The 12250-nt window shown below is 40.2% G+C and overlaps 4 protein-coding genes and 2 non-coding genes across 6 annotated transcripts; 4 read left to right on the forward strand and 2 right to left on the reverse strand.

The window, feature by feature from the left end:
• clec-245 (C-type lectin domain-containing protein) lies at window positions 1–2366 on the reverse strand. Its single transcript, NM_075154.3, has 7 exons — window positions 2138–2366; window positions 1226–1285; window positions 1120–1178; window positions 967–1072; window positions 525–723; window positions 149–199; window positions 1–100 (listed from the first exon to the last, which is right to left on the reverse strand). The coding sequence occupies exons 1-7, from the start codon at window positions 2196–2198 to the stop codon at window positions 49–51; spliced, it is 588 nt and encodes a 195-aa protein (NP_507555.1). The 5' UTR covers window positions 2199–2366; the 3' UTR covers window positions 1–48.
• On the forward strand, window positions 262–315 carry C31G12.15. Its single transcript, NR_070151.1, has one exon. It is a non-coding gene; the product is annotated as an Unclassified non-coding RNA C31G12.15 (non-coding RNA).
• Window positions 2367–3418: 1052 nt separating the features above from the next.
• Window positions 3419–5053, forward strand: clec-246 (C-type lectin domain-containing protein). Its single transcript, NM_075155.3, has 7 exons — window positions 3419–3558; window positions 3770–3811; window positions 3858–3916; window positions 3968–4073; window positions 4119–4287; window positions 4843–4890; window positions 4934–5053. Exons 1-7 carry the CDS (start codon window positions 3498–3500, stop codon window positions 4983–4985), a joined length of 537 nt encoding a protein of 178 aa, NP_507556.2. The 5' UTR covers window positions 3419–3497; the 3' UTR covers window positions 4986–5053.
• Window positions 5054–5349: 296 nt separating this feature from the next.
• On the forward strand, window positions 5350–8106 carry clec-42 (Deleted in malignant brain tumors 1 protein-like). Its single transcript, NM_075156.4, has 3 exons — window positions 5350–5747; window positions 6652–7238; window positions 7344–8106. The coding sequence occupies exons 1-3, from the start codon at window positions 5381–5383 to the stop codon at window positions 8055–8057; spliced, it is 1668 nt and encodes a 555-aa protein (NP_507557.1). The 5' UTR covers window positions 5350–5380; the 3' UTR covers window positions 8058–8106.
• Window positions 8107–9243: 1137 nt separating this feature from the next.
• Window positions 9244–11801, forward strand: F16H6.3 (ShKT domain-containing protein; the record flags this gene model as incomplete). Its single annotated transcript, NM_075157.1, has 3 exons — window positions 9244–9360; window positions 10276–10525; window positions 11395–11801. 3 exons carry the CDS (start codon window positions 9244–9246, stop codon window positions 11799–11801), a joined length of 774 nt encoding a protein of 257 aa, NP_507558.1.
• F16H6.12 lies at window positions 11544–11593 on the reverse strand. The gene has a single exon (NR_070152.1). It is a non-coding gene; the product is annotated as an Unclassified non-coding RNA F16H6.12 (non-coding RNA).
• Window positions 11802–12250: the final 449 nt, after the last annotated feature.

Genomic DNA, 12250 nt, shown 5'->3' on the forward strand with positions numbered 1-12250 from the left:
TCAATCAATAAAGATTTATTATTATTATTCAATTATTATTATAATAAATTACATCGGCGATTTTCCACACGCATATCCATTAAAATCCGCTCTATCGCATCTGAAAACATTACTCTTCATAATTATTCATAACTTATTATTTGATTACCGTTGATCTGCCAAGCTAACATACGTAATTTCCACAGTGGCACAAATTTCCCTGGAAATGAATTAATTGTAAGCGTCTCAGTAAAATCAATTTGGTCTAGGCTTGGGGTTAGGCTCAGGCTTAGGCTTAGGCTTGGGTTTAGGGTTAAGCCTAGGCTTAGGCTTAGGCGTAGGCTTGAGCCTAGGATTAGGTCTGGACTGAGGCTCGGACTCGGGCTTAAGCTTAGGCTCAGATTTTAACGTAGGGTTAGGGTAAGGCTTGGCGTCAGTGGCGAGCGTTAGCTGACGCTATTTAGGCTTGGTTAGGCTTAGGCGTAGGCTTAGGCGTAAACTTAGGCTTAGGCCCTATAGCTGGGACACCTCTATTAACTACATACAATCCGCCTGCATTGTTCGGCTCCCCGGATCTCCAAATCCATCCATCAGTTCCAGTCGTTGAGCCGTCTGTCCATTCAAAAGATGTCAGTGCGGTGCATGTCGCTGTCAATCCTGATGTTAGACATGCTGACGTCCTTTCACCGCCAATCCAAAATGTTGTATCCATAGCCATTATCGTATCCACAGCATTGAATGCGGCTGGAAATGGTCGAGTTTAAAAAATAGTACTAAAAGTTCATCCAAACTCTTGTAAATTGCTCAAAACAGTAGAAAAACATATTCCGTACATGTTTCAGGTCAAACGTTTCAAGAAATTCTACTTTTTTGGAATTTTCCTTGAGATTTGTAGATCATAAAATATTTTTTGAGACTTTCAAAACGTCAAAACATGGCCGAACATGCTGTTCGGCAGCTAAAAATTGTATTGAAAACTTGGCATACTAATCATGTAGTCCAGCTCCGCTTGATTTTGCACTCCGCTCAGGACAGCTTCCTCCGCAGCACAAGCACTTATCGCGTTTGCACGATCTCCTAGAGCAGCATACATCTAAATTAACAGGACTTCTTGAATTTGATGCTGCAAAGTTGCCCCACCTTAATGCACCATGTCCCGCTAGGCCGTTCAAATTCTTCCCATCCCGTCGGGCATGGAACTGGAATTTCGAAAGAATTGAAGGATTTTTATTCTGGAGTAACTAACTAGGTGTCGTTGTTGTCGTGGAGGTTGTCGTGGTGGTGGTAGTGGTTGTCGAAGTTGTCGCTAAAAAATTGTCGAATTTAGGTGGTCTAATGTTCAATTCCAGCAATTTGCCAATTTGCCGGAAATTTTTATTTTTGGCAAATTGCCGGTTTGCAGATTTGTAAAAAATTGTAAATTCCGGCAATTTGCGGATTTGCCGGAAGTTCTGTAAATGGGAACCTCTGCCTCTGGCTGTAATGGGTGAGCGGCAACTGCCGTTCGGCAAATCGGCAAATTGTAGCTTTGCCGATTTGCCGAAAATTTTCGATTTGGCAGTTTACCGGTTTGCCGACTTGCCATTTTTCCGCAAATTCGGCAAGTCCGCAAATTGCCGGTTTCGATGATTTGACGCAAATTTTCAATTTTCGCCATTTTTATTTAAACTCGGCAAATCGGTAAATTGCCTGTTTGCTGATTTGCCGGAAGTTTTCAATTCTAGCAATTTGCGGATGCGCCGAGTTGCCGGAAATTTTCAATTTGCCATTTTTCCCCAAATTCGGCAAATCGACAATTTGCCGGTTTGCCGATTTGCCAGACATTTTCAATTCCGACATTTTGCTGATTTGCCGATTCGCCGCAAATGTTCAATTTTTGCAATTTTTCCGCAAATTCGGCAAATCGGCAAACTGCCTGTTTGACGTTTTCCCTAAAATTCTTTTTTGGCAATTTGCGGATTTGCCGGTTTGCTGGAAGTTTTCAATTCTGGTCATTTGCGGATTTGCCGATTTGCCGGAAATTTTTAATTCCGGCAATTGTCGGTTTGCCCATTTCTCGAAAGCTTTCAATTCCTGCAGTTTGACGATTTGCAGGAAAAAAACGCGTTTGCCGCCCACCACTGGAAACCTTATGTCAAAAACTTGCGAAAAGACTTACTTTCGACTTGCTGAGTAGGGATACATGAATTGACAACAGGTATGAGAATAAGGAAAAGCATTCTAAAATCCGAACTGTTCTCTAACGAGAGACATTATGGAGACCGATATCTGCCTGTGGTCAGTTGAACTTATCCCCCCCCCCTCCACTCGCCAGCCTCCGACCACTTTTTAGATCAAGAACGGCAGCGTCGAGACAAAATTGAGAGATGTACAATTCGATCAACCTAGCCTTATCACTTGCCAATAAAATCCAAATCGCAATGAAGTAGAACACGGCAAGGGTATTTTGTGATTCGATTAACCTGCTTGATTGCTTTGGAAGGCACAATTGATGGAAGCAACACAAATTGATCACAGGTAAAACGGCAATACTGAAAAGCGGCCCGAAAGTCCACATACGGCCTTTTACCCCCGCTTTTAAGCCGCAGTTGATTTTCTATTGGACCGTTTTGACCGTCTCTAGCTTTCAGACTTTTACAGGCCGTAAGCCCAAGAAATCAGATCAAAACGAACTGTAATTTTCTTATGATGTTGGGCCGGCCAGTGCATTTTTTTTGAGCCGTCGTTTGGCCTATTATCTGAAAAATTTTAAGCCAAGTACACAGACTCACTGATTGTGAGATTTTGATTAAAAAACGTCTGCGGCAAAAAATAAACTGGATTCGATTGGCAAGTGATTCAAAAGTCCAATAAAATGCCGAAACAATTCTCATTGTCCCCAGGCTATGTACACTGCCGTTCTTCATCTCCTCCTTCTTCCAAAAGGGATTCTAATCAATGCATGTATACCCACGCAACAGATCGAGAGTAATTGACCATCTCCCATCTCTTGTAGTAATACAATTTTTAGATTTTCAGCCACTTCTACAACTACGACTCATTTTGTGGAAACTACTACTTGTAACTTTTAAAAAACTTGTTTGTGGGGGGGGGGGGGTCCTCGTTGCACCCTTACATTTTTTTTGAACTCTGGGTGCTTTCGACACGTTAAAAATGTTTTTGATCATGTACTTAAAATCTTGGAGAAATTGCCCAAGGAGCTGGCAATAGTGTGGACTTACTGAGAAACCTTCTAAAAGTCTGCCATTTCAGAGTCTGGCAGTTCTCTAAAAGTTTCACAAATTTAATGATCATGTTTCCGAGATTCAGCAGACCGCAAGTGATTTGATAAATTCAAATAACAGCAGCCTAATCGAATCAAAAACCGAGATATCTCTCTCATTTTTTCTCGCCGCCGGCATAAAACATGTGTATTCTTCCCGTTGGTGGGCTGGGTCTTAGAAGGTTCAGCAGTCCACTGTGGCAACAATGATTTTGGAGATCCGTCTTCTACTGAGATAAAAATAAGCAACATCATAATGATTTTCCTTTTCCTTATTCCTGTTGTCAATTCATGTATACCTACTCAACAAGTGGAAAGTGAGTTGCTTTTTAGATTAGGTGTTTCTGAAATTGATAGGTAGATCATTTGTTGTCTGATGGTAGTTTTCCGCATTTTTGAGGCAAACAGTTCTATACCATTATCTGGGCGAGATTTTCAGTTCTGTAGGAAAAACCGGTCCCCAGGGGCGAGGAGTTCTTATAGCATCACTTGTGTTAGCACCGACCTTAAAATACCCGAAACTTCCAGCGACAACTACGACAACAACGTCCACAACCACAACGACTCCTAGTTAGTTAATCCGAATAAAAATCCTTGAACTCTTCCAAAATTCCAGTTCCATGCCCGACAGGATGGGAAGAATTCGAACGGCCTAGTGGAACATGGTGCATTAAGGTAGGCCAAAGTTTACAGTTTTCATAAAATAATCTCATAAAATTATTTCAGACGTTTGCTATTGTTGGGAGTTGGCAAGATGGACAAAATGGATGTGCGACGCATGGAGCTGTTCTCAGTGGAGTTCAGAATCAAGCGGAATTAGATTTCATGTGTGGTAAGTAGCACATAGTTCTGACCTTAAAATCTCTCTCGTTTTCAGATTCGGCGGTAGAAGGTGCATTTTGGGTTGGTGGTCAAAGGACGGCCGCGTGTCCTGGGCCAGGATTGACCGCCACATGTACCGCGCTGACATCTTTTGAGTGGACAGACGGCTCGACGACCGGCACCGATGGATGGATTTGGAGGCCGATAGAACCGAACAACGCAGCGTAAGACTGTAGGGAGACCGTAGGGAGACCGTTGTAGCAACGTAGGGATACTGTAGGCATACTGTAGGGGTACTATTGGAGTACTGTAGGGGTACTGTAGGGATACTGTAGGGGTACTATTGGAGTACTGTAGGGGTACTGTAGAAGTACTTTAGGGATACTGTAGGGGTACTGTAGGGATACTGTAGGGGTACTATTGGAGTACTGTAGGGGTACTGTAGGAGTAATGTACTAATATTGTAGGGATACTGTGGAAGTACTGTTGGAGTACTGTAGGGGTACTGTAGGAGTACTGTAGGGATACTGTAGGGGTACAGTAGGGATACTGTAGGAGTACTGTTGGAGTACTGTAGGGGTACTGTAGGAGTAATGTACTAATATTGTAGGGATACTGTGGAAGTACTGTACTGATATTGTAGGGATACTGTAGGGGTACTGTAGGGGTACTATTTGAGTACTGTAGGGGTACTTTTGGGATAATGTAGGGGTACTGTAGGAGTACTGTAGGAGGACCGTAGGGGGACCGTAGGTGGACCTTACATTTTAAACTTGCAGGAGCTGTCCCGTTATTAACGCATGGACGTATAATTTGGCCGATCAAGTGTAAGCTTCAATGCCGCATAATTAATATAGTACTGATTTGCAGATGCACAAGATCCGATTTTGATGGGTATGTGTGCGGGAAGTCTCCTATGTGAAAATCGTGTTCACAATAATAATTTGATAATGATTTGCTTGATGTTACGAACTGTATAAATGAACCATACAATAATTGTATTGTAAAATTGGTTTGAAAATTCTGTGACTTCAAGAATCAGAACGGAACAAAGCGCAGCTTGAACAATTTAACAAACTTGTGTTTACAAATTTCAACATTTCAAAAGTCTTATCTAACTCAAACTGAAAAGTTGATTTTTTGATCTGACTATGAGTGTGGAAATGGCCGGACATAAACTTCGTGGCGGCAAACCCACACTTTTAAACCGCTTAACATGGGATTCTTCCCATTCGACATTACTGATAACACTCTCTTTTTCAGATATTAAGATAAGAATTGCAAATAATCCATGTATGCACGGATTGTATTTAAGTTATGACAACTGTAATCATTTCCTCAAATTGTGCTATGTGGTCTCACTCTGTTTTACTCCTCGCCGCTCTTGCCTCAGTCTTGGCCGACACTTGCCCTGATGGATTCACGATCTTAAGTACCAACAAATGTGTGAAGCTGGTCACAGAAGCCTCAAAACACTCGGATGCTACGGCTTATTGCACATCGCTAGGAGGAAACTTGATTTCTGTTCACAGTGTTATTGACAATAACGCATATCAGAAATTAGCTGCAGTTTCAGTAACTCCGTATTGGCTGGGCATCAAATGCGCTCAGTCGGGAAGTCCGAAATCTTGTTTGTGGGATGATCAGAGTGGAGATGCGGGAAAATATAATGGATTTGCTCCGGGTAAGGTAGCTCAACAACTATAGAGCTCAGACTTGAGCACAGTTACTCGGCAGTTTGCTACTACTGGCGCGCGCACGTTTTGCGCCTGGCGCGCGCACCAGAAGTGCAAAGGGCGCGCTCGAGGTGCGCATAGTATGCGCAGTGGACGAAAATAGATTTTTTTCAAGATTTTTGTAGAAAGTTGTTTCCTTCGACTTTCATAAAATTTAATTTATATAGAGCAGTACGTCAAGTTGGCAACAGGGGTGTGCGGCAAATAAATTTGCCGAGCTTTTCGGCAAATTTATTTTTTCAATATTTGCCGAGCACGACAAATTCGGTAAATTTGCCGTGCTTAACAAACTCGAAAAAATTTGATACTTTTTGATGTTTTTTGGAGCACCAAAACTATGTACTGAATTCTTAACACTCATCTGGTTTCTGAATAAGCATCGTGTAGTATGTATGTCTGTTTAAGCATCAAAATAACTAAATTTTGTGTCATTTTACTAAATTTTTGGCGAAAAAATCAATGGTTTTAGCCAAAATTGGACTGTCAAATTTTTGACGTGTGCGGCAAATTCGGCAAATCTATTTTCTTGAAATTTGCCGTGCTCGGCAAATTCGGCAAATTTGCCGCACACCCCTGGTTGGTAATGTATTTTATAAAAGAAATGAAGACACAGGGAACGTGCGGTGACAAAATTTGTACGAAATGCGCCGGGCGCGCGCAGAGATTGCCCCGAGCGCTCGTGAGATTATTACTAGCGCGCTCCATACGCGCGCCAGGAGCGAACTGTCGAGTGAGTTACTTTTCCCCAACAAATTTCACATTCTAGAATGAATTTTTTTAAAAAACAAACTGGAAAATAAAATCTTTGAATTCTTGTAGCGCGAAAGTTAAGACCAAAGCTTTTTGTTTCAGGATTTCCTCTTCTTGAGATTGGAAGCTGCGTTTACGTGCCGACAAACAGCTCATCCGCGGGAAAATGGCTCAGCGGAGACTGTGACGCGATGATCTTGAACTTCATATGTGAAACAACACCAATCACCAATACCTGCACTTTTCAATATAATGGAAATTGCTATTATCCATCGCAGTCTGCTCTTTCCGAACAAGATGCTCAATCGGCTTGTCAGCAAGAATGTGGAAATCTAGTATCAATTCATTCAGATGAAGAAAATAATTTTGTTCAATCTTTATTCACAACAAATTCACCAACATATATTCGAATTGGAGCAAAGCACAGTAATAATCAAAACTCGAATTATTGGATTGATGGATCAAGTTGGGATTATGATAACATTGGATATTCAAACCCAAATCTCGGAATGTGTTGGAGTATGGCTCTCACGAATGACACTATTCCAGCTGGAAAATGGATTAGCAGCCATTGTGATACTTCTCTACCATTTGTTTGTAAGAGAACAGTTGGAACCCAGTGTGGAGCTACTCCTGGCCCAACTCCGGCACAGTGTACTTCACCAATGTTTTTGCATAACTCTGGATCTGTAGGTTATGAGATCTTTTTTTGGTGTTTTTTTTTCAAAAAAACCGAAAAACCGAAAAATTTTTTCAAAAATGTTAAGCCTTATCCAATTTCAATCTCATTTCAGTTCTATTCTCCCAACTGGCCAAACAGCTACCTTGGCGATCAGTACCCATGCACATACATCCTTGACACTCCAATCGGCTCCCTTGTCCAAATCCAATTCCCAATTCTGAATCTGGATTCCCAGGCGTCAATTTCTCTTTACAATCATGTAGAGGACTCCACACCTTTTCTGGTACTTGAAGCGAATTCTGCAAGCGATCAGTGGTACACATCGACAACAAATACGATGAGAGTAGTGTTCCAACTTTGCATCTCACATTGTTTAAATGATGGTGCCAACTATAATTGGAAAGCTGAATTCAAGCCATCCACAGCTGTTACAACCCAGCCACCAATTACAGTAACCCCAAACCCGAATAACCCGTCAGGGTGTAATTCAAATATAATGGCTCCAGGATATATATCAAGCCCGAATTATCCAAACTACTATCCAAGCAATGCGTTGTGTAGGTACCATCTTTCTACAACTGTTGGAAACCGAATTAAACTTGATTTTGGAGCAATTGACACTGATCAATGCTGTGATTATATTTACGTGCAAGATGGGGCATTTACCGGAAGTCCGTTTATTGCAAATATCAGTGGTACATATCCAGCGCACATGAAAACCTTTCAGTCGACCTCTAACTTAATGCTAGTCACTTTTAAATCATCTATTTATGATAACAAAGATTATACAGGATTCAGTGCTAATTTTTGCACGATTCAAATTTGATTTTTATGTTTTTATTCGTGGTGAAATTTTAAATAAATGATTACATTCATAGTAATTTATTTGCATTGCTGACTTCGAAAAAAAAACATAGAGTTTTGGCAAATTCGGCAAACGGTTTTGCCGGTTTGACAACTTTGCCAAAAATGTTCATCTTTGGTAAATTGCCGATTTGCCGTGTACTTATCTCATCTTTTTTTGCAGCCCGATTTGGCTATTGTTGTACATGTTTGTTCAGATGCGGGCTCCGTACAAAAACCATTGTCATGATTTATGACTGTTAAATTTTGTATCTACTTTGGTCATTTATTGCTTGCAAAGATTGCCGGTAGTTTACCTTTTCAATGTTTCAAGGTTTTGCTTCTAGGCTTAGGTTTTCAGGCTCAGTATTAGGTACTCAACCTTAATCATTTGGCTTATTTAGAAAAATTTTTAGGTCTAAGTTTCGGGCTCAAATTTAGGCTTTCAGTCCGTGTTAGACTCAGTTTTCAAGCTAAGGTGGTTTATTTACCAGGTATTTTATTAGCCTCAAATATCCAGGCTTAGTTTTTACGTGAAGTTTTTTGGGTACTGCTTTTGAGGCTAGGTATTCAGGTTTTGTTTTTAGGATTGATGTTTTAGACCTAGTTTTTAAGCTTGGTTTTTTAGAATCCTCTTTCTGGTCTTAGATTTTTAGGCCTAAGATTTCAGGCTTAGATTTTCATGAATCGGTTTTTAAGATTTTAATTTCAGTCTCAGCTTTTAGGCTAACTATCAGTCTTATCTTTCAAGATCATTTTTTCAGATCATGGTTTCAGGTTTAGGCTTTCAGACTAATATTTCCCGTTTTAGACTTTTAAGCTTACGAATTAGAAATTTTCAAACCATAGTTGTTTTTGACCTGAGTTGTTAAGCTCATGTAAGGCTTTCAGGCTTTCTTTTAGACCTATATTATCCCAAAATTTTTATTTTAGTTTCTAAAATTTATTGGTCATAGAAAATCAAAGTAGTATTTTGAAAAAAAAAGAGTAAAAACTGCCGTTAATTTAAAAGAGCCCGCCCTAGTCATATCCAATTGTATGACTATTTACATGTGTTCGCAAAGATATTCCATTATCCTTTTCCTGTCACAAAACCGTTTTGACATCTAGTTAAACAACAGGAATAGCAGCATAAAAAGCGCGAGCAGAGTCAGTTCGACAGACCAAAAATGAATTTTCTAACCAATTTTCTCATTTCCACACTAATTTTGTGGAACGTCGTCGAATGCCAACCTGCAATCGGCGGTGAGCTCAACTGCACAAGATACGACTCTGTTCTTGGAGATGTCGGTTTTTTTTGAATTAAAGGTGGAGTAGCGCAAGTGGGGAAATTGCTTTAAAACACGCCTATGGTACCACAATGACCGAATATCATGATAAAAGAAATTAAAAAAATTTTCTAAATTTCATAAATTTTTTGAAAATTGAAAAAGTCTCAGTTTTGCCTAATTCCTATTTGAATTACCGCCAAATGGATTTGTTCGATGGAGCGCGCTTGCACGTTTTTAAATTTATTTATTTTATTTTTTGTTATTTTCTACCGATTTTTTATGTTTTCGGTGTATTTTTGCTTGAATTTTAGAGAAAAAATCAGAATAATTGCAAATTTTCGATTAAAAAGCACGCTAACAGGCGTAAAAATGAAAAAGTAACGCTTTTAAACAATTTCGAACCTGAATTAATTAATTTCACTGATTTACGCCTGCTTTTTAATCGAAAATTTGCATTTATTGTTGGGTATCAACGTGTATTGACCCACGACGTGGCTAAGAAGATCGTACAACGTGAACGGAGTTTTGAACTAACTTATTTATTCCTTAGTTTAGTAATGTAATAAACTACTCGTCTTCTCTCCTCGTTCGGCCTTCGAATACACAACTTGGCTTTTTCTCTAAAATTCAAGCAATTAAAAATCGATGGAAATAACAAAAAATAAAATTAATAAATTTAAAAACGTGCAAGCGCGCTCCATCGAACAATTCCAATTGGCGGTAATTCAAATAGGAATTAGGCAAAAACTGGAGTTTTTTTTCAATTTTGAAAAAATCATATAAAATTTAGAAAATTTTTTTGAATTTTTTTATCATGATATTCGGTCATTGTGGTACCATAGGCGTGTTTCACAGCTATTTCCCCACTGACACTACTCCACCTTTAAAATTTTTTTTTGAACAATTATTCCATGAGTTTCCAAATTTCAGTACGTCTACACGCCACAAGCAGTTGCCTGCGACAATGTCCGCACGGAGACCTTCTGCCGTGTTCTGTTAGGTGTTGTACCTACCGCCGGAGGCAACGGGCTCCGTCCGGTCAGGTGCTGGACCAGGGGTCCAGCGCCGTATCTTACTGAGCCAATTAATCCGGATCTGGTTGTGGATGGCATGGCGACGTGCCCAAAAACTTGCGGATTCTGTTGCAAGACCAGTGCGTATAACTGTAGGAATGCTGATTGTAAGTTGGAAGCTTGAAAGCTCTATCAGAGCTTAATTAAATCAGGGGTGGGCGGCAAATCGGCAAACTGCCGGATTTGAAATTTTGGGCAAATCGGAAAATGGGCAAGTTGCCAGAATTAAACATTTTTGGCAAACCGGCAAATTGGCAAATTGGCGATTTGCCGAATTTGCCGAAAAAGCGGCAATTGCAGAACATTTTCGGCAAATTGTGGTTTTGCCCTTTTTTTTAAATTTCAGAATTTCAACTTCAATAGGAAAAATTGTATGCATTTAAAAAATATGCTTACATCTATTTTAAGAAGTAAAGCAAATCTGATATCCGGCAAACAAAAAATCGGTGATTTGCAGAAAATGAAAATTTCCGGAAAATCGGCAAACTGGCAATTTGCCGAAAATGAAAATTTCCGGCAAATCGGCAAACCGGTAGTTTGACAAATTGAAAATTTAGGCAAATTGGCAAACTGGTAATTTGTCGAAACTGACAATTTCCGGCAAATCGGCAAATTGGTAGTTTGCCGAAAATGAAAATTTCCGGCAAATTGGCAAACAGGCAATTTGCCAAAAATGAAAATTTCCGGCACATCGAAAAACTGGTAATTTGCCGAAAATGAAAATTCAGGGAAAATCGAAAATCCGGCAAATTGGTGATTTGCCAAATTTGCCGAAAATTTTCGACCCATTGTGATTTCGCACATTTTTTAATTTTGAATTTCAAAAAGGCACAGTTTTATGTGTTCTCTTTTTATACAAAATTCATCTAAACATTTCCGGCAAATCTGCTATCCGGCAAACGGCAAATCGGCAAATCGGCATATTGCCAAAAATGAAAATTTCCGGCAAATCGACCCCTAAATGGAATGCTTACAGTCCCCCGTCTCAACTGCGCCACAATCCTACCTGCTCAGTGCAGAGATCAACGCTGGCGAACGATCATCGCAGAGGACTGCCCGTCGGCTTGCGGGTTCTGTAATCTCGGAGGTTGTGTGGACGCAATTGCCGACTGTCCCGTCGACATATCCATCTGTAACGCTGTTGGAATGCAAGATTTTGTGAATAAAAACTGCCAACGGACATGCTCCAGATGCACGAATGCTACTACGACTACTCAAGCGTCTTGTAGCAGCAGTGGCGGTAGCACCAGCACATGCACCTCGTATAACCCGGATTCGAGTTCCTCGTGTGCTGCTTGGGCGGCAAATGGCTTTTGTATTAATATTAATTATACACAAGCACAAAAGAAATCCTACTGTGCGAGGACTTGCAAAATATGTTGATACCCAAAATGGACTAAGTTATTTTCTGAAATAAAGTATCTGTTCAAGCGTTTTGCCAATCTGAAACTACTTGTCTTTGTCTGTCTTTGAAGGAATATTGGGTTGATGTTAGTGGAGAAGATATGGTCGAAGTACTGTAGGATTACTGTAGGTGGAGTGTATGGGTAGTGTAGGGGTACTGTATTAGCACTGTAGGGGTACTGTAGGAGTACTGTATTAATACTGTAGGGGCAATGTGTTAGTACTGTTGGGGCTACTGTAGAAGTACTGTAAGGATACTGTAGGGGTACCGTCGAAGTAATTCGAGGATACTGTAAGAGTACTGTAGGAGCACTGTATTACCTAGTACTGTATCAGCACTGTGAGAGTACTTTAGAAGTACTGTAGGGATACAGTAGTTTAATCTTGGCGGGTAGATCACAACTGTTCAGAAATCTGTGTTGAGGAAA

This window comes from Caenorhabditis elegans, chromosome V (genome assembly GCF_000002985.6).
Source record: "Caenorhabditis elegans chromosome V".
Lineage (NCBI taxonomy): Eukaryota > Metazoa > Nematoda > Chromadorea > Rhabditida > Rhabditidae > Caenorhabditis > Caenorhabditis elegans.

Excerpts from the sequence above, each read along its gene's own strand:
- clec-245 (NM_075154.3), bottom strand. The coding sequence starts at position 2,198 with ATGCTTTTCCTTATTCTCATACCTGTTGTCAATTCATGTATCCCTACT. Across the intron at positions 1,286-2,137 it reads CCCTACTCAGCAAGTCGAAA|CGACAACTTCGACAACCACT; the intron begins GTAAGTCTTTTC and ends ACAATTTTTTAG. Across the intron at positions 724-966 it reads GGAGCTGGACTACATGATTA|CCGCATTCAATGCTGTGGAT; the intron begins GTATGCCAAGTT and ends GACCATTTCCAG.
- clec-246 (NM_075155.3), top strand. The coding sequence starts at position 3,498 with ATGATTTTCCTTTTCCTTATTCCTGTTGTCAATTCATGTATACCTACT. Across the intron at positions 3,812-3,857 it reads CACAACCACAACGACTCCTA|TTCCATGCCCGACAGGATGG; the intron begins GTTAGTTAATCC and ends CCAAAATTCCAG. Across the intron at positions 3,917-3,967 it reads GTGGAACATGGTGCATTAAG|ACGTTTGCTATTGTTGGGAG; the intron begins GTAGGCCAAAGT and ends AAATTATTTCAG.
- clec-42 (NM_075156.4), top strand. The coding sequence starts at position 5,381 with ATGACAACTGTAATCATTTCCTCAAATTGTGCTATGTGGTCTCACTCT. Across the intron at positions 5,748-6,651 it reads ATATAATGGATTTGCTCCGG|GATTTCCTCTTCTTGAGATT; the intron begins GTAAGGTAGCTC and ends TTTTTGTTTCAG. Across the intron at positions 7,239-7,343 it reads TTTTGCATAACTCTGGATCT|TTCTATTCTCCCAACTGGCC; the intron begins GTAGGTTATGAG and ends ATCTCATTTCAG.